The 18,008-nt window shown below is 61.9% G+C and overlaps 1 protein-coding gene across 1 annotated transcript in view; it reads left to right on the top strand.

Moving 5' to 3' along the window:
• Nucleotides 1-11,808, top strand: part of FSAF1 (40S small subunit processome assembly factor 1) — an 11,909-nt gene extending 101 nt beyond the window's left edge. The window contains exons 2-7 of the mRNA XM_039850345.1: nucleotides 1,347-1,892; nucleotides 8,860-8,916; nucleotides 9,595-9,690; nucleotides 9,820-9,906; nucleotides 10,392-10,444; nucleotides 11,373-11,808. Of these exons, the coding sequence (XP_039706279.1) occupies nucleotides 1,347-1,892; nucleotides 8,860-8,916; nucleotides 9,595-9,690; nucleotides 9,820-9,906; nucleotides 10,392-10,444; nucleotides 11,373-11,511 (978 nt within the window). The 3' untranslated portion in view covers nucleotides 11,512-11,808. The remainder of the gene's footprint in view (nucleotides 1-1,346; nucleotides 1,893-8,859; nucleotides 8,917-9,594; nucleotides 9,691-9,819; nucleotides 9,907-10,391; nucleotides 10,445-11,372) is intronic.
• Nucleotides 11,809-18,008: the final 6,200 nt, after the last annotated feature.

Raw genomic sequence — 18,008 nt, 5'->3', positions numbered from 1 at the left:
GCGGGGTGCGGAGCCGGCGGGGCCGGGGGCGCGGAGCCGGCGGGCCGAGGGCTGCTGCGCGCCCGGGCCGGGCCGGCCTGGGCCTTCGGCGGCGGCGCTGGCAGGCCCGGCGCCGCTCGGCTCGTAGCCCGGTTCCGGCGCTGCGACCCGCACGCCCCCCGCTCCCTGCCCGCGCCCTGAGTGCGGGAACCAGCCCAAATGCGAGTCGGGACTTAACGGGGTGATGCACGCGCGTTCGGGCGCGGGTAGCTCCGGCCCTGCGCGAAGCCCCTTGCGCACGCCGCCCGCAGCCCCCGCCGACCCCTGGTCGTGTTGGGGCCTCATCCTTCGGCATGTCCCGCCGGGCACTTCAGAGAACGTTTTCATGTAGGGCTTTTAACATCCTGTTCCTGCCCGAGCTGGCCGACCTCTGCCCTCCTTCCACGCCACGATGGGGAGGAAGGAAAAAAAAACTTAATTATCTCCCGCCGGCCACATCCCTCGTTCGTGCAACAGACGCGATCTTTGGGCCGCAGCGCCTTTAAAGACTTAGCGTGATGTTGCCAAAGCTGTTTTATTTTGGAGCCATTGCTCGAAATTCTAAGCTCAGTTAAACAATAAAAATAATAGCTAAAAAGTATTGAGAATGTATCGTGTACTACTTTATGCTTTTCACGTGTTTACTCATTTAATTCTATGAAGGAGATAGTGCCTTCAGCCCCCTTATTACAAGCACTGGAGGTTAAAACCCTGCAGAGCTTGTGCAGCTAGTAGTTTGCAGAGCTGCGTTCCAGGCCCTAAACAGCCCAGCGCCGGTCCCCGCCCTTGTATTGACTTGTGCCGTGGGCAGCATCTCTGTGCCCTAGGGAACATTGGAGGACAGAGGAGACTTTGTCTGTGTCAACACGGGCTGGAAGTTGTGCTAGGAGCTCTGCAGGTGTGGTTTGTAAATACTCATTTTTACATCCCTAACATCAGAGTTTAGTTGGCTCTTGACATATGCTTATTGAATAAAGACCAAGCGAATAGGAGCAGCCGATATTTAGAGCGCCGCGTGGTATTTGTACTGTTGGGTGGGTAACGAGGCCTCGAATTCCTGCCAGAACCTGCAGGTGACTGGTCAGAGTTGGAACAGGTGAGACACAGGGGCTGTGCAGATTTAGTGGAGAATAAAGGCCTTCAGATTAAGCCAATTGTCTTAGGCTCATCTTAATTCATAACCAAAAGAAAGTAGGAAACCTGTAACCCTAGAGTTAACAAGAAACACTGCAATGGCACAAAGCGTGAGTCAGCCGAGATCGTCACAGGTCTCTGGGACGATTGCCATGGTGACAGTTTTAGTAAGGACCAAGGTGAGACTGAAGTAGTTGTTAATAAGAGTCAAAGACACACGTAGACACCGAGGAAAAGATACTGCGCATTTTGGATTCTTAAGTGTGCAAATACGGCCCTGTCGGAAGGAAAGGGAATCGTCTTTCCTTTGCGCGTATATCCGGGTGTTGCTTGTGACAGTGGCACGTGTACACGTGCGCTCACGTGACTTAGCCATCACGTGGCAGCTAAAACCAAAATACTCTTTTTCCTTTTCCGTGTCGGAGCACACAGGAGAGACAGAAGATGAAGCAGAACCAAAAAGGACCGGGAAGAAGGAGAGCAGGAAGAGAGACGCGCGGACGCCAGTGGCCGCGGCGGCAGCGCCCGTGCCCCCGCCTGGTTCTCCCGTGAGAGGCCAGAGGAAGGGCGCGCAGAGCTTCTTCGCGGAGCTCAGAGCTGAGCTGCAGGGCGGCCCGGCTGCGCCCCCCGCGGGCGCCGGTGCCGCAGCATCTCGCAGCAGGGAGCGTGTGGCAGTGGTACGGTTCTGCAGCAGGAGGAGGACGGGAGGTCAGCAGCCGCATCCACACGGGGACACAAAGGTACGAGCTGGCGGGGTCCCGGGCAGGGGTGAAACCGCCGGTGGTGTCGTCTCAGGGGACTGTCTTTGCGAACTGTGCCGGGGTCCTCAGGAGCACCCTCGGGCTCGAGGATCTGCTGAGGACACCCACAGGACCCAGACTCGGCACGCCTTACCCCGGTCACGGGCGATCACAGCGCAGGATGCGGTGGGCTCGGCGAAGGGGCCGGCGCCCGGGCGGGCGGGGCCTGGAGCATCCGGGTGCAGGAGTCCGGGGGTCCACTCCCGGTGGGGCTGCCCGGGACGTGCTTAGTCCCCCAGCAGTGAAGTGAGCCAGCCTCGGAGGCTCGCCGCAGCCTGGATGTTGGGGGCTTTCTGCGGTTCGGTCACGTGGGCACGCCGACGGCGCTGTTCCGGCTCTGGACCGCAGAGGAAAAGCAGGCCTTCGCCGTAAGTCACAGCAGTCCCTGCTGGTCCCAGTCTCCGTTTCCCACGGGCAACGGCGATGTGAAACACGAAGTGGAAAGTTCCAGAAGAGCCGTGCACACGCCTGGACCTGGGCACCGTCCTGAGCGGCGTGATGCCGCCTCGCACTGTCCCGCCCCGTCGTGCCCGGGACGTGGGCCGTCCCTTGTCCACGTTTCCACGCCGTGTGTATTCCCTGTCCCGGTTATCAGAGAGAGGGACCTTGTTCACGTAACTTTTACTCCAGCACGTTGTTATGCGTGCTGTTTTATTATTAGTTATCGCTTCTAATCTCTAAGCGTGCCAAATTTATGATTAGGCTTCATCATGGGTGTGTATGTCTGGGAAACAGCATCATGCATCCGCGGTTCGGGCACCCACGGGCGTCTGGGAGCGTGTCCTCCACGGATGAGTGGGGACTGCCATATAGACCGCCCAGGCAGACTTGGTACAGCATGGGTCAGGCAGAACATTCTAGTTGCTCAGTTTGCAGGAGTCAGCCACGGGCCAGTCCTGAAAACAGGACTTTCTTCGAATGCGCAGGGTTTGGTGAACCCTGCTGAGTTCACCCTGTCCTGCTCATCAGCCTCTGCTCGCTGGCGCTTGGAGGAAGCTCATCATTCGGCAACCGCTTTGGCCACTGGTCTAGTCACTGGGGCGTAGCGCTGACCGAAAGAGACAGAAGTCCTTGCCCTCAGGACTTCCGTTCTGGCAGAGCAGCGGCCTCACACTGAGTTTGTCGGTCTCGTGAGAGAGGTGTGGCTACTTACCCAAATGCTCTTCAAGGGGTATCAGAGTGCTCTTGTGGAGTCCGTTGCTAGAATCCAGACACCTACTTCTGCCACCCTCCCCACATCCCAAGCGCCCACCCACCCTCCGCGTCCCGCACGCTCTCGTCTGTCACAAAAGGGAACAAGGCTGTGTTAGCTCCCTAGGGTTTCCGTCCCGGTGTTTATTCTCCCATAGTTCTGGAGGCCAGAAGTTCAAAGTCACGGTGTCGGCTGGGCCATAACCCTCTCTCAAAAGGAGAGTTCTCCGTTTCTTCCAGCTTCTGGTGGCTCAGGGCCTCCTCGGCTTGTGGCTGCATCACTCTGAGCTCGCGGGATTTAGGGCCCATCCTCAGTCGAGGTAGGGCTCCTCATGAGGTCCTTCACTGTAGTGCAGAGACCCTTTTCCAGACGAGGTCCCGGGGTCGGGACCTGGGCGCACCGTCCTGGAGACCACAGTGGTGCCGTCTGCACAGGAAGCTGGGCTCCGTCGTTCTCACCTGCTGGTGCCGTGTTTCCACATCTCTTCCATGGCCCGGAAATGCACCTGTGTGGCCTCGGCAGTTCCGATAGCGCTGCCCGTTAAGCTCGCCAGGTGACCGGCGCGTTCAGTGACCATAGTTGCCCTTAGCCTAGGAGGCTAGGTCAGCGTCCCGGCTCCTGCACTGTAGACCTTGGGTGCTGGCAGCGGCCAAGGAACGGTGCCCTCGGCCCTCGGGGCAGCCAGAGCCCCCACGCTGGCCAGTCCAGGCAGCGCCCCAGCGTACCTTGCGAAGCTCAGCGTCTCCCGCGTGCGCCACGACGTGCGAAGGTTGGAAGGTGCTGCTCTGCAGCGTGATTCTGCGTTTGGGGAATTTGACAAGCGTCTGGGCGCCCCGGTTTCTTCAAATCCAGGTCCTCAGCTTCCTCTTCCACTCGGGTTTCTCTTCCTGGAATGGCAGGCTCTCTTTCTAACGGGAAGGACGGGGCCGTTGGCCCGCATGGGCCCGCGCCTCCGGCCCCTCTGACCGCATCTGCAGGAGGCTGTCGCCGTCTGTCTTGCCTGCGTTGGGGGGACCTCTCGCTGTCGTTGGCTTTTCCCAGGAGCCTCCGCTCGCGGTGCCTTTTGGGCTTCCTGGCCTTACTGGGATCTTCAGCTGTCCTCGGCACCCTGCTCTTCTCTCCCCTTTAAAATTTAAACTTTGAAAATGCGACTGTGTCTCAGGAGGCAGAATACGGACCAGCAGAGACACGCGCGCCCCTGCAGAGACCCGCGCGTGCGAGGAAGCGCAGCCAGATGCGACGCTAGTCATCGCGTCACGTCCTGGGCACAGGGAGTGCCGGGTGAAGAGTATCCGTCACTGGGACTCGTCGGGGTCCAAAATGCGAAGCCAGGAGCTGCGTGACACGGTGACACCGTTGTGTCCTGGCCTGCTGAAAGCTTCCGGGTCATCACAGGGCAGTCCAGGGACACGTGGACTCAGCAAAAATATGTGACAAAATGACGATGGCCTCCACTGGTCAGTGGCGGAGTCAGCTGGTCGTCCTTGAAGACCACATGGGGACTGACAGACCCTGGCCAGTTGGACAGCAGCCCGCTGGTTCCAAGCCCAGAAGTGACCAGATCTCAGGCTCGTGCTGTTACTGGTATTGAAATGGGTTGTCACGAGTGTGACGTGGTGACCGCTGGTAAGAAAAATATTTGGTCTTTGCCCCATTCTGCCCTGGGGCCCCCAAAGCGTCTTCTACTATGCGAGTGACCGACTCTAGGTAAGCTTCCTGCTTGGGGGCCGGCTGCCTGCAGAGCCAGCCACATGGTCACAGGCCCCGTGGGAGCTTTCAGTCCCACCCTCCGTGTATGGGGTGGTGAGGGGCTGGAGGTCATGCCCCTGTGACAAAGCAAAGCCTCCATGAAGTCCCAAAAGGACGGTTCTGGAGAGCTCCGGGCCGGTGAGCGTGGAGGTGCCAGGAGAGGGATGCCGGAGAGGCGGGGGTGCTCCCTCTGCCCTGCCCCCCCGCCCCCCAATGCCCTGGGCATCTCCTCCATGGCGGTTCTGAGCTCTGTCCTCCTATGGTAAACCTGCGATCTCGCAAGTGAGCGGGCTTCTCGGGATTCTGTGAGCCGCTCTAGCAAATCGGTCGAACCCCGGGAGGGGTCCTGGGGTCTCTGATTTATGGCCAGTCGGGGACAGCCTGGACCGCCGCGGGGCAGGGGTTGCACCCGGCGTCCGGATGGGTGGTACGCAGTGAGTCGGGTCTGGAGCGCACGCTGGGCCGTGTGTGGACCGGTGGCCAGGACCCCGGGTGGTGGGTTTATCTGGGAGCCTGGCTCCCAGTCCCGTCCCATCGTGTCCTGCCCCGTTGTCTGACCCACACGTGCGTGTCCTACACTGTCGCAGGCGTGGCGTGCTGGCAGTGTGACACCCGCTCCCTCCTCTCCCCACGGGTGGCTGGGCGCCTGCTCCTCGCCAGACCTGGGGCCAGCAGCAAGCGATGCAGTTAGTCCTTTTCCTCAGGGACTAGACCGTCTGCTGGCGGGGTCGGGCAGACCCCAGACGAGTAGTATTTTGGTTGAACAGTCCCAGACACTCCTAGGGAGCAGCGGGGTCCCGGGAGTGACAGGCAACCCCCTTCCGGTGGGATGGGCGGGGAGCTCGGAGGTGGCTTCGGGCTCATGCTCCTGAAGGGCGCGGTGTCAGGAGCCGGCAGAGAGAGCCGTGTCGCAGGAGCTGCGGGTGTGGGGAGGCCGCGGGAGCAGCGCAGGGCCGGACGGCGGGCTGCTGGGGACCCGCGCTGCTGGCTCTCCTCCCGGGCAGTGCCGAGGCCTCTGGATTTTAGCTTAAAGTCCGAAGAATTTTGAGCGACCGCTCAAGGTGATTTACGTTTAATCAGGTCACTCCAGCCCCCGCTGCGTGAGATGGCACATCGGCGAGAGCTGCAGGCTCGAGGGGCCGAGTCGGGGCCGACTGCGGGTCCAGGTTCACAGTGGAGCGGGCCGGGTTCGTGACATGGGGGACGGGTGGGCGGAGCCGCTCCGCAGTGAGCGCTGCGAGGCCGCCCGGGAGGTTCCCGCGCGCTTGCTCTCGGGACGGCGCCCCGTGGGGTGCACAGCGCCCAGGGGTTGTCTGGCCTCTGGGGACGTGTCCCGTGGGTGCCCTTCCTCCACCCCTAATGCCGGCCCCTGCTTTCCGTCCAGGACCCTCAGCCTCTTTTGTGGCCGCACAGACACGGGATCAGACAGGACAGTGGGGACAGTGCAGCGCGCTGCCGGTCAGGGGGCTCCTGCGGCCCGGACTGGCTGCGTGGCGACTGCTGAGCACGTGGCGACCGCCAGCAGCAGCTCTGCTGGCCGGTGCTTCCGGGAGCCAGCGCCACGTCGTTCACCCTCTGGTGGTTTGTGTCACGGATTCCCTCGGCTCACGTGCCGTCTTCATCGTAAACCGTTTGCCTGCGTTTACGCCGCGACCTCACGGTCCCGTGTCTGTAATGCCAAAACCCCAGAGCTTCGAAACCGCAAGTTAGCCTTTCTCGTAAGTTTGGGGCACGTGTATCTGGCAGCAGAAACCGGCCCAAACCGATGCGAGGCCTCAGGGCTCCCTGTTGTGTCCCCCTTGGCTTGAGTAGTCACGACTGTCACTGCAGAAGCGCAGTATACAAAGAGCGTGCTACCTGGGTGGTGCCTCGGAGCCCACGGGACGTGGGGCGTGACGACGCTCAGCACCCAGTATCACCTTTCAGAAACGCAGACCCTCCGGAGTTTCCCAGGGACCCCAGGTGGAGTGCAGATGTGGGGCGGGCCCAAGGTCCGGTCTGGGCCTGAAACTGACGCCCAGGGACAGAGCAGGCCACCTGGGGCTCCCTGTCCCCTGAGAGACACGGGCGTGCTGGTCTAGAACCTTCCCCAACGTGAAGACGTTTTCCCAGGCTGTTACTGGCCTCGTAGTCTCTGGTTACCAAGGTCTCGCCCAGCGCTGTGCTGGTCACGCTGCCACCTGCGTTCTGCACCCCGGTCCTTCAGTGGGCCCCGCGTTAGACATGTGTGAAGGAGGAAGTAACCCGGCCGACGCGGTTCCTACCCGACGAGATGGGTCATGCCTCATCGGAACAGGAGCGAGACCAGCGAGGGGCGCGGCAGGTGGTGACAGCTCGCTGTGCACGCCCCCGAACAGCTCGCAGGGGGGAGCGGGCCCCAAGGGGCTTCGCTCCAAGCAGCTCCTGCAGCTCCCGCAGCTCCCGCCAGCGACTGTTCATCCATCACAGCGACTGGCTACGATGTCCAAATTTTCTTAAAGGGGAATGGCTTTTGGTTTTATCAGTTTGGGCGGAAATTTTAAGTTCCACTCAGTGATCTTCGGAGACAGAAGCAGGAAGCGACCCAGGCCCCGTGCGCCCGCTTGTCTTGCCCAGTCGGCCGAGCCGAGCTGAGCCGAGCTGAGCCGTGTGACAGCTCCCGTCTGCCCCGGGGCGCTGGCCTCCACGGTGCTTCGTCTGAACAGAGACGACAAGTTCCCGGGGCTGCTTGCATTGTACAAAGAGGGTTTATTTACCCAGCGACTCCCTAACTGGACAAGGGTCGGACGGTGTCCGTCGCTGCAGGACAGACGACAGCTGGGGTCAGCAGCGACTGGACCTCGGAGCCCGGCCTCGCCCGTCACCACCGCGTCCTGAGGCATTCGATTCTGCCGAAGACCCGCTGTCCGAAGAAAATCGGACAGGTGATAAAAGCAGGAATCCCGATGTAGCGACGTGGAGGGTGCGTTACTGGGACCAGCAGCACAGAGCTAGGCCACGTGCCTGCGACACGACGTTCGTCCTCGTGGTGAGACCTGTCACCCAGCGTGCAGGCCACCCAGAGCAGAGTCCATGTGACGGGAGCGGCCTGCGGCGGTGCCTGGGAGCCTGTCAGTTCCTCGGCGGGGGACTACTTGGCCACGAGGTCATCAGCCTTATGTCCTCGTAACAACCCCCCGAGGTCAGCGCGGGGCTCCACGTGGAGACAGACCCTGGCCTCTGTGGCAACACCAGTGACTGACCCGCACGGCCCTGGGACAGTGGAGGGGGCCGACAGGACGAGCTGCAGCACAGCTCCCCTGGTCAGGAGAGACTGGGGGACACATGGGCCGCGGCGCAGGGCACGTCTCGCCGTGGCGAAGGGCGTGGCCCCAGACGCCCGTCCCTGCAGCCCGCTTCCGGGGGTGACCCGAGACCTCCGGGGCCCGCAGATCGGCCAGCGCAGTTTCCCGGTCAAGTCCGTGGCTCGGTGACCACAGCCAGAGGGTCTGTGGATGTAAAGAGCCTCCTATTTTGAAGGCATTTGTCGCACCGTTATTTTCTGTTGGGACTTATAAACCCAATCTCTACTCCTAAAAGAAATATTTAACTCAGGTTGGAGTTCGGGTGGCCGTTAGTGTAGCACCTGGTGGGTGGGGAGAGAGCGTTGTTTAAATAGCACGTTTTCACCCCCCGAGACCCCGCTCTCCCGGGCGCCCTCGTCTGAACCCCTCCAGCCTCCTGCACGTGGCGCGAGACGCGACTCCTCTCGGCCTGACTCGGTTTCCCTTCGGTCCTCTCTTAAGCCTTGAGCCCCGACGGCGTTTCTGTCCGTTTCCCTTCGGTCAGCGGTTAACTGACCCTGTGCGCCGCACTTTGTTACTGTCTGGCGTTCGTCGAGGCACCCAGGCCAGCTCCGGGAGTTTCTCCGCGTGGCGCCCTGCTGGCGGTGGACGCGGTGGCGACACACCCGCAGGCAGTCTTAACAAGGGTCTTTTTTCTTTTCAGACCAAGGCTAGTCTCCTCGAGAAAGATGTGGACGTACAAGAATTCAACTTAGAAAAGGTATGTGTTTCGAAACTGTTAATTTTTTCAGCTTCCTAATATGAAAAAAAGATGGACGTGCTGACACGTCCAGTGGTTGGGAAATGGTCAAGCACGTCGCTCTACGTCGCTCGCTCGAGTATCGTGAATCATTGAAAACACGACGGCTCTGTGACCGCAACTCCGTGACGCGGTGGCGAGTGGGAAGCAGGGCTGTGCGCACTCAGTGACGGTAACTGGGTCCTAAACATGCATGGGAAGCGACAGGAGGAAGTCATCAGCTGCCGAGAATGGGTATTTATCGGCGACTTTTCCTCGTTTCTACAATATCTTTTTAAACAAACGCGATCTGTGTTTAAAGCCATGGTGAGTGGCTCCTCAGTGTATTGGGAGAGGGACTTCGTGGTTGAAGTCACTGCCTTTGTGGGTAGCAGCTCGTTTCAGCGTGCGCCTCTGCATGTGACCCTGGCCCGTCACACGTTTGTGCCCAGGGTGCTTCGCTTCAGCCGTCCAAGCCGAGCGTGGGAGAAACGGCGTGGCGAGGTCGCGGTGTGTGGCCGGGGGCCCCACGGAGCCCCCGAGCACGCGCACACCACGCCGGGGTGGGTCCCCGCCGGCTGCCCGGACCGCTCCCCGCAGGCGTGTCACCTTCCGTGGAGGCTCGGAGTGCATGTGGGTGTCATCTGTTCGTGTCTGCAGGCTCGCTTGGAGGTGCACCGGTTTGGGATCACGGGTTACGGAAAGGGAAAGGAGAGAGTTCTGGAACGGGAACGCGCCATCATGCTGGGGGCTCAGGTGAGGGCTGCCGCGGCCCACCGTCGTCAGACTCGGGCGGCGAGGGGCCGGGGCCGGTCAGAGCGTGGGGCACCGGGGAGTCCGTGCGGGGCGAAGAAGGTTGACATGTGTCCCTTTTCTTTATTTCAGCCTCCCAAGAAGAGTTATGTGAATTACAAGGTTTTGCAGGAGCAAATCAAAGAGCAAAAGGCAGCGCGGGAGGAGGCGAAGCGGACGGTGGGTGTGGTGGCCTCCCCAGCGACCCGGCGCCGTCTCGGCGGCACGGGCTGGGGCCCCGCGGTCACATGCTCCCCACTCCTTCCGCGTGGCTACGTGTGTGATGCCAGGCGCGTAGTCTGGCGCGTTTACGTGCAAGGTTTGCTCCAAACAGCAGAGTCCTGTTCGGGACCGCCAGCCGCTCCGATGGCCTTCTGTGCGCAGGCCGCCCTGTGTCCCGGGGTGCACACCAGGAGGGGAGCTGCTGCGCCCCTTCCTCCCTACAGGGGGGCACGGGGTAGTCCTCTGCTCAGTCGACTCTGCGGCGGCCTTCCACGTTCCTCAGAGGGTCTGAGGACGAAGCTTCGAGCCTGCTTTAACGTGCCTACTCGAGAAAGTGCTAAAAGCGAATCAAGTCTCGGTGGCTTTTGATCAGAGAGCTCTTGCTTTTTTGGCTCTGCAGTATCTTTTACTGACACCTATGTTATCTTAAATTCTGATGCCAGGCCCAGGACACAGATATTTTCAAGAGAAAGAAGAGGAAAGGGCAGGAAGACAGGTGAGCGATACCCCAGGTATGAGGGCGGGGTGACCTGCGGAGACCTGATTAGTGCTGAAAGTAACACCTTGAATTCGGTGGTGTTTCCAGCCCGCGGGAGCGCCCGCCGTCCCTCCTGGGTCCCAGTGAAGCCCTTTAGGGTTGAGACAGGACTTGGCGAGCTGCCCAACGTCGGCGGCCCCAGACCTGAGTTAGGGACCTCGTCCCGTCTCCCTTGCCAAAGAGCAGACGCTACAGGTGACCAGCGCAGAAGCCGAGATCGGCCTTCCCCAGACTTCCGTCCCCCCCGAGCCTGCTGCTGCGACAGCTCGGGCGGGGGCGGGCGCCAGTGTGCGTGACGGGACCTGCCGCGCCGCGTCGCGCTTGTTCCTTAGTTCCCTTCGTACCTCTCTGTCCCGCTCGAGTGGCCCTTTCACACCTGACGCCTTCGCCTTAACCTTCACTCGACTCCTAGTGAGCTCACGCGCCGTCCAGCGGTCATCCGTCTGACCGTATGTGTCTGTCAAGGGCCCGCTGTGTGCCAGGCACGCAGGTGTCTTGGTGTTGGGGACACAGCCGTGGCCACACTGAGGCCACCCCTGCCCTAGAGGGGAACGCCGACGCCACAGCCCAGCGCCACGTGCCGGGTGCTGGCAGGTTCCGTGAAGAGGCGAGAACATCGGGGGCGGGGGGGGGCGGGGCGCTGAGGAGGTGACGTCCGAGGTGAGAACCAAGCAAAGAGGAGGGACAGCCTGGAAAGAGCCCGCAGCGGACGCTCTGTGTAGAGGCAGAGGCGTGTCTTGGGGACGGCGGGCATCGGGGCGCTGCCGCCGGGCTGGGCCGTGCGCGGGAGGGCGCGGGCTCTGTGGAGCGGGCCGGGTGGCCAGCGTGGCGGTGCCACCACCCTTCCCAGGCTCAGCTCTGGTACCGTCTCTCTCCTGAAATGTAGGAAATCCAGAAAGAAGCAGCCGGCGGCCAGCATGTCGTCAGGTGGACGGAACGGACAGGTGGGCAGGTTCAAAAACGGGACCTTGATCCTGAGCCAGGTGGACATCAAGAAAATAAATTCTTCCCGGGTGGCCCGATGACATCCTTTACCCAGCGGAGGGGCAGGGACGTGCCTTCGTGCTGAAACCGGGCCCCGCAAGCCTTCCAGACTGTTCTTAACATTTTGTAAACTACTTTTTTATTTTAAGGAAAAATAGCTAAATAAAAGTGCTTGGATTTCCGATCGCCGCCGTGTCCGTCCGCTGGCCGTAACCGCGTGGGGCCCGCGTAGGGTTTCCCGTCCTCCCTCAGGGCTGGTGCTGTGTTCGCCACTGTCCTGTGCGTTCACTTGTCATGAGACCCAATAAATGTACCGTTTTGTGAGAGCTAATAATGAGCTGTAAGCGACATTTAATTTTCTATAAAAATGAATTGTTACCGTGTATATCACAAAAAGCACCCAGAATGAGTGAATTTGTCAGTTACTCGGTGGGAAAGGCTGTTTCAATTTGCTGCCTGCCAGGTGTGTGAAATCTGCTTCGTAAGAAGGCCCGTAAGTCACACGCAGCTTTTGTGCTGCACGTGATGAGTTAAGGCAGCAGACGAGTTTACCTGTGCCCTGGTACCCGCGTCTGAGCCTCACCGCCTCCGAAGGCATCGCCTTGGGCAGTAAACGTGAGATCTTAATGACCTCACGTTTGCCGGAAGCGTCTGGGGCGTTCAGTGCCTGTTGCACATTGAAAAAAGATAGTCTTCATTGATACTAATCCATTTTGGCTTCTTTTCTTTTTTTCTTTTTGGCCAAATAATTCAGATCCAAACTAGGACTAATAGGGTTTTGGTCAGAACAGAGGGGTATACATGGCTGACCTTTCTTATGTGATTTATAAGTTAACTCTGAAGACACCGCCAGATGAGGAGCTCAGAAAATGTTTTCGAGTCGCAGCAGTTTGGGAATTGGCGTTGTGCTTCCTGGGCTTGTTTTGAAAGGCGGCGTTCATTCGGGGGTGTGCTTCGGGAGTTGTCAGTAATTTTTTCGAGAGGTGTCGAGTATCCCAAACCTGGCACAGCACAGGAGAATCCCCGGGAGCCGGGTGACCGCCACCACTGGCGTGCCAAGGCCTCGCCCGCCTCGCCCGCCTCGCCCGCCGGCCGGGAGCCGACACCGCAGGCTGGTGGGTCTGGAAGAGCAGGTCCGGGTGTGAGTTACGCACCGGGTCTCTGTCCCTCCTTTGATTCGCTGAGTGAGCGCGGACGGGGCCTGTGAGTCCTGGGGACTCTGGGCGCTCAGGTCCAGGGGCCACGAGGGGGCCACGGCACACGAGGGGCTGGAGGTCGGGCTCACGACCATGGTCTTGCACCCCCATCGACCGCACCCCCTGCAAGGTCAGCGCCGCAGCGATGCAGTCGCCAGAGGGCGGCGTCACGACGCGGTTCTGGCTGCAGCCACGGGGCAGAGGCGGCTTCCAGTGGTGGCGAGCGCTTCCTCGCTGCCTTCACACCGCTGTCCCCTCACCTGGACACCCGCGTGGGCCGCGCCTGCCCCCACACCACACCGCTGCTGCCACCCGCAGTGGCCCTCTGAGGGAGCTGGTGACGCTTGTCCCCACAGTTCGGCCCTGCGGGCAGCACAGCATGCGTCCTGCTGAGCCAAGGGACTGGGCACGAGGAGCCACACATCACGAGTGATCGGCCCCGAGCATGGAAGAGGCAGGGCCGTCACGTGGTGAGGCAGGGAGGACCCCTGCCTGGTGGCACTTGGGCACCTGACGCGCCTTCGTCCAGCGCTGATGGCGGACAGACAAGAGCAGCCACTCTGGGCTCAGGAGGGCCCTGAGGTCTGCATCACGACCAGCAGAGGCGCTCGGGGAGGGCACGGGGGCCAGACGGGATGGGGGAGGCGGAGCGTCCGTGACAGCTCGGTGCCAGCCCCCTGGGCGGGGTCCTGACAGCTGTCCCCCGGCCAGCCACGGGCGGACTGTCCCCCAGAGCCCCTTTCAGGAACAGGGACTTACACCTCGGTGCTCAGGACGTCCCTGCCTCTTCCCGGGGTGGCCCAGGGAAGACGCGTGGACGAGGCGAGGGCCTCGCATCCCTGCTAGCGACAGCTCCGTCCGCTTCAGGGCCTGACGTCTCCCCTGGCCCAGTTCTGCTTCCTGCTCCTCATGGAGCCCAGGAGAGCCCAGTACCCGCTGCCCCGGCGTCTGACCTTGGAGCCGCCCCACCCGCTCCATGGTCAGGGCCCAGGGAGGCCGGGTCTCGGCTGCCAGCTCCGGCTATGCCGGGGGGCTGGTTAGGGTCCCGGGTCAGTTAGGGCCTGAGCCCGAATCTCCCCAGGACAGTACTTTATCATCTAGTCACAGGTGATCCCCCCACCCCGGGGTTTCCTGGCACGTGCCACACGAGCACGTTGACCCGGCCTCATGAGGCGCAGGCCCCCTGGGAGGGAGGGCGGGCGGCCGCCCCCTCTCGCAGCCCCGGCTGTCGGGGCTGGTCTGGGGAGGGCGGACCTGGCCTCTGAGCAGTGACTACAGACGGCGTCTTGTCTCTCAGTTGTCGGCAGTGTCAAAAGAATTTATTTCAAATCCGCTTAAGACTGTGGCAAAACTCAGGTTGTCCAAAAGGCAATACACAAAGTTCAACCAAGCCCCGAAGACCGGAAAACAGTGTTCGCAATCCAAAAAAATACAAAGGCTGCGGATACGATACAAAAACTAGAAAAAACTCGCCTCTCTCCCCCACCCGCCATGTTTCCGGTGGACCATGGGCCCGCAGAGGGCCGAGAGCTGCCGCCCAGTCCCTACGGGTAGTGAGTGGCGGGGTGGCCGCGATGGGGGTGGGGTGCGGTAGGGAATGGCCAAAGAAAGGGGGAAATGGACGTTCTCTCTACGGCCAAAACAAGGACACAAAGCTCTTCGTTACTTTCTAGATCCCTTTGCCACCGCGACACAGACACCTCATGCCGAGTACAAGTTTCGTCCTACGTCATGCATGTCCCGCCCGCTGCCCGCGCCCTCTGCGCCTGCTCTGGTGCCGCAGAATCCGGGGCCGGCGCGTCCAGGCCCCGGGAGCGGCAGGCGAGAGGGCCCCGCGGGAGTCTCACTGGGGACACACCGCCATGGTCCGGCTTCCACAGCCGTCACCATTCCAGCCCGGAGCTGATGTAGGGGCTCAGCCTTCCTGAGCGTGTGGCCTGGTGAGCGGGGCCCACCCCACGTGCCCAGGACTGGTGCCCGCGTGAGCAGCGGCCCCGGGAACACCGACACCCTGGGGCGAGCCTCCCCGCCGCTCAGCACCCAGCCCCGGCCGCACCCATGTCCACGGGTGGCCCCTCGCCCTGTGGCTCCGCCGCCCCCAGCCTGTGGTTCAGTGGCGCCTCTACCCCCCGACGGGAGCTGGCCAAGCCACTCCCTCTGCCGAGATCTTTAGAAACAGAGGAGACGCACTGGGAGGGGACCCCTTAGGTACGAGGCCTTAAGGTCAGCGGGGAGTCGGAAGGGGGCCCATCTCTGCGTGTGGGAGGGGTTCCTGCGCGGGAGGGGTTCCTGCGCACACACGCCTTTGGGCTAACGATGGCACTGATACCGGGCCCGCTGGCAGCGCTGGCAGCGTTCCGTGCACGACCCACTGAAACGGGCCTCGTGGGGGTGGGGACCGGGCCTGGCTTCAGGGGTCATGGGACGCCTGTCTGAAATGTGAGTTTTGCAGCTGCGTAGTAAACACAGTCATGAGAAGCGTAGATGGAAGACACTGGTCAGGGAACACCCTGGAAAGTCACCACGTGGGTGCGATGCGTTGCGTGTGAACCCTTAGCCCGGACGCGGTAGATGAAAGAGTGAGCATATGTCCCTTCCTTGAGCAGCGTCATTCTGCAGTCCCCACGGTGAGCGGGCGGAGGTGAATCGGTGTGGCTGGTCCCGTCTCCAGGCGGGATGTGGAGGCACAGGATGATGTAGCGATTCGCCCGACCATACCTGAACCGACATCAGAGCCAGGTGAACGGACGAGTCCCCGGGGGCCGACCTGGGAGTCTGACCCCGCCCTCCGGCCCCAAACCTGCTCCTCCGTGTCCCTGTCCAGTGACATTCTTCCAGTGACAAGGAGGAATGGGGTCAGCGAGAACAGCCACAGGCTTGGTTTCCTCATAGAGTCCTGAGCTGTCCGGGGCCAGCGCGGACAGATGACCCTCCAGTGACGTCCGGTCAGGTGTCCGACCATCTAAAGGCCCAGCTCCTCGGGAGGAAAACAAAGGTGTTTTGTTTCTAGGTGGGGGCGGTGGGGGGCGGCTGCAGCACCTGCGGTGAGTGCGAAGTGAGGCCTGGTGGGCTGGCTTCTGTCCCGGGGCCCATGTCCCTACCTGCCCGCTGGCACGACACTGCCGACTGATGGCACAGCCCAGGCTGGGCCCTGGGACGAAGGTCCCCGTGCAGCCCGGAGTGGACGGCCCACGTGCCGCTGCCGCTGCATAGCCACACGCGACGAACCACGAGCACGGCCTGCTCCTCGGCGGCCGCATCTCCCGGGGGACACTCAGCTGTCACAGCTAAGGGGGCACTACCGGCGTCTAGCGGGTGAAGGCCAGGGCACTGCGGAACATCTCGCCGCGTGCGGGACCGTGAGGGCCTGACCCGCGAGAACGGCCCACCCCGACATCACGGAGCCGCGGCTGCGAGACGCCGGCAGCATCCGCGGTCCGAGGATCCGGCCTGGGCAGAAAGGCGAGAAGCGGGGTGTGCGGTGTCTTGGCTGGCCCCGAATTCGGGGCCACGGGAGACTCAAGGGAGATGCGTTCTAAGAGGAAGGGCCCCTGTGAGGACGGAACTGCAGAGCCGCGTCATTTCCGGGGCGGCCTCCGAACCCCCTTCTCGCAGACCAGCTCCGTCTTCCCTCAGCCAGCCCGACGGAAGCGTCATCGCAGGTGATTTTCATGTACAAGAATGTCACCACGCCGTGCAGGAACAAGGAACTCGATGGCAGACGAGATGCCCACGGCCCGTGGCTTCTCCTCCGGTTCCCAGGGCTCCTGGGAGGGCGCCCCGCGGCTGCGAGGAGCTGACGTGTTAGTGCCGTGTTGCTGGTCCCTCAGAAACACGAGCGAGTGGCAGGGACCCGCCTCCTCGGGTCCGTTCTTGTCCCTGAAAAGTGTTTGTGCCGAAGACAGGAAGGGCCGGCAGGACAGCCCGACACAGTCCCTGGTACCATCCGGGTGCTTCTGGGGTCCTGGAGGCCTCGGACGAGGCGTCATGCCCGCCCCGTCACCTGCGGGGCCTCGCGGGACGGCTGACTGCCAGGGGCAGGCAGTTTTGGTGGCTTCTCTGAACTTCAGGTCATTTTCTCTCTGATGAGGCCACCGACATTATGGGCACCCCCTTTCCTGACCTAGGCGCTGGCTCTCCCGAGGGTGCCACCAGTCCAGGCGGAGCTTGAGCAGCTCCTGCCCTAAGTTGCCAAGCCAGGGCTGCCCGATGACCCCGGCTTCGAGGGTTTGGGGAGCTCCCCGACCTTTCATCCGGCTTCCGCTGCACAAAGCCACTTCCGCCGGGCGGCCTCAATGGCTGTCCTCCCGCCTACGTGCCGACCTCGTCTTTTCCAAAAGACAAGACTCATCTCCCAAAGCCGATGCGCCTGGACCTGCCAGCATGGCTTCCTCGGCCCCAGGAGGCCCTGGCCGCCCTCAGGACGCTGCTCCACCTTCCAAGCTGAGTCCACCCAGAGCCGGGCCGGCAGGGAGACTAGGACGTGGAAGCAGAAGCATGGATGAGGACGCTGGCGGCCCAGGGCGGCCTGGGTGCCAGGACTTTGGTGGCAAGGCTTAAATGCAGCACCAGACAGCTCCTGAAGCCACTGGCGACCGGCCCGGCCGGCCACACCGTGGACGCGGCCGGACGCGGCAGCCTCGCGGCCCAGGAGCGGGCTTCGAGGTAGGATTGTCGGATCTGCTGAGTCGAGGGCAGGTCTGCCGGGCCGGTCGCTCGAGGAGCAAGTGCAGCGTCTGAAGAAGCAGCTAGAACCAAGTAAACACAGTTGGTGCCGGTTCACGGGCTAAGTTTTATAAAAATCCAGCACATAGACAAGTTACTCCTGAACTTCGAAAGTAAAACGCTTGATAAAATAGATTCTTGTAAAAAGGAGAGCGAAAGGTTTACGACCAGACGGAGATGGAGGTGGCAGGTGACAAGGAAGACGGTGGAGGAGAAAGGTGCCCGGTGACAGACCGTGGGACGCACTGTCTTCCTCAGAGATGGACGCGACTCGACGCGGGTCTCGAGGGTGGTCGGCGTCCCCAGCGAGGAGTGGAGGGCCCACCCCAGGCCCGCGCGGGGGGCTGGAACACAGGCGTCGCCGTCCGCCGCCTGCCATTGCGGCCACGTGCTCCCACGGTGACAGGGGGATGGTCCAAAAGTGGAGGCGGGCCGTGTCCGGCAGATGCCCAGGGCCTCCCGTCCGTCCAGGTGCTGAGTCCGAGCACCGCACAGCTCAGGCGAGTGGCTCCGACGGCTGCACAGGTGAGCTCTGGGGAGCCAGCTCCAGAGAAAAGCCACCGCCAGCTGGAGACTCGTCACACGGGCATTTGAATTCAAATTCCAGTGTTTTCTTA

The sequence above is a fragment of the Pteropus medius genome, unplaced genomic scaffold (genome assembly GCF_902729225.1).
Source record: "Pteropus medius unplaced genomic scaffold, Ma_sr-lr_union100, whole genome shotgun sequence".
Classification (NCBI taxonomy): Eukaryota; Metazoa; Chordata; class Mammalia; order Chiroptera; family Pteropodidae; genus Pteropus; species Pteropus medius.
Note: the sequence above shows the minus strand (reverse complement) of the source record. Positions and strands in the feature narration are given on the sequence as shown.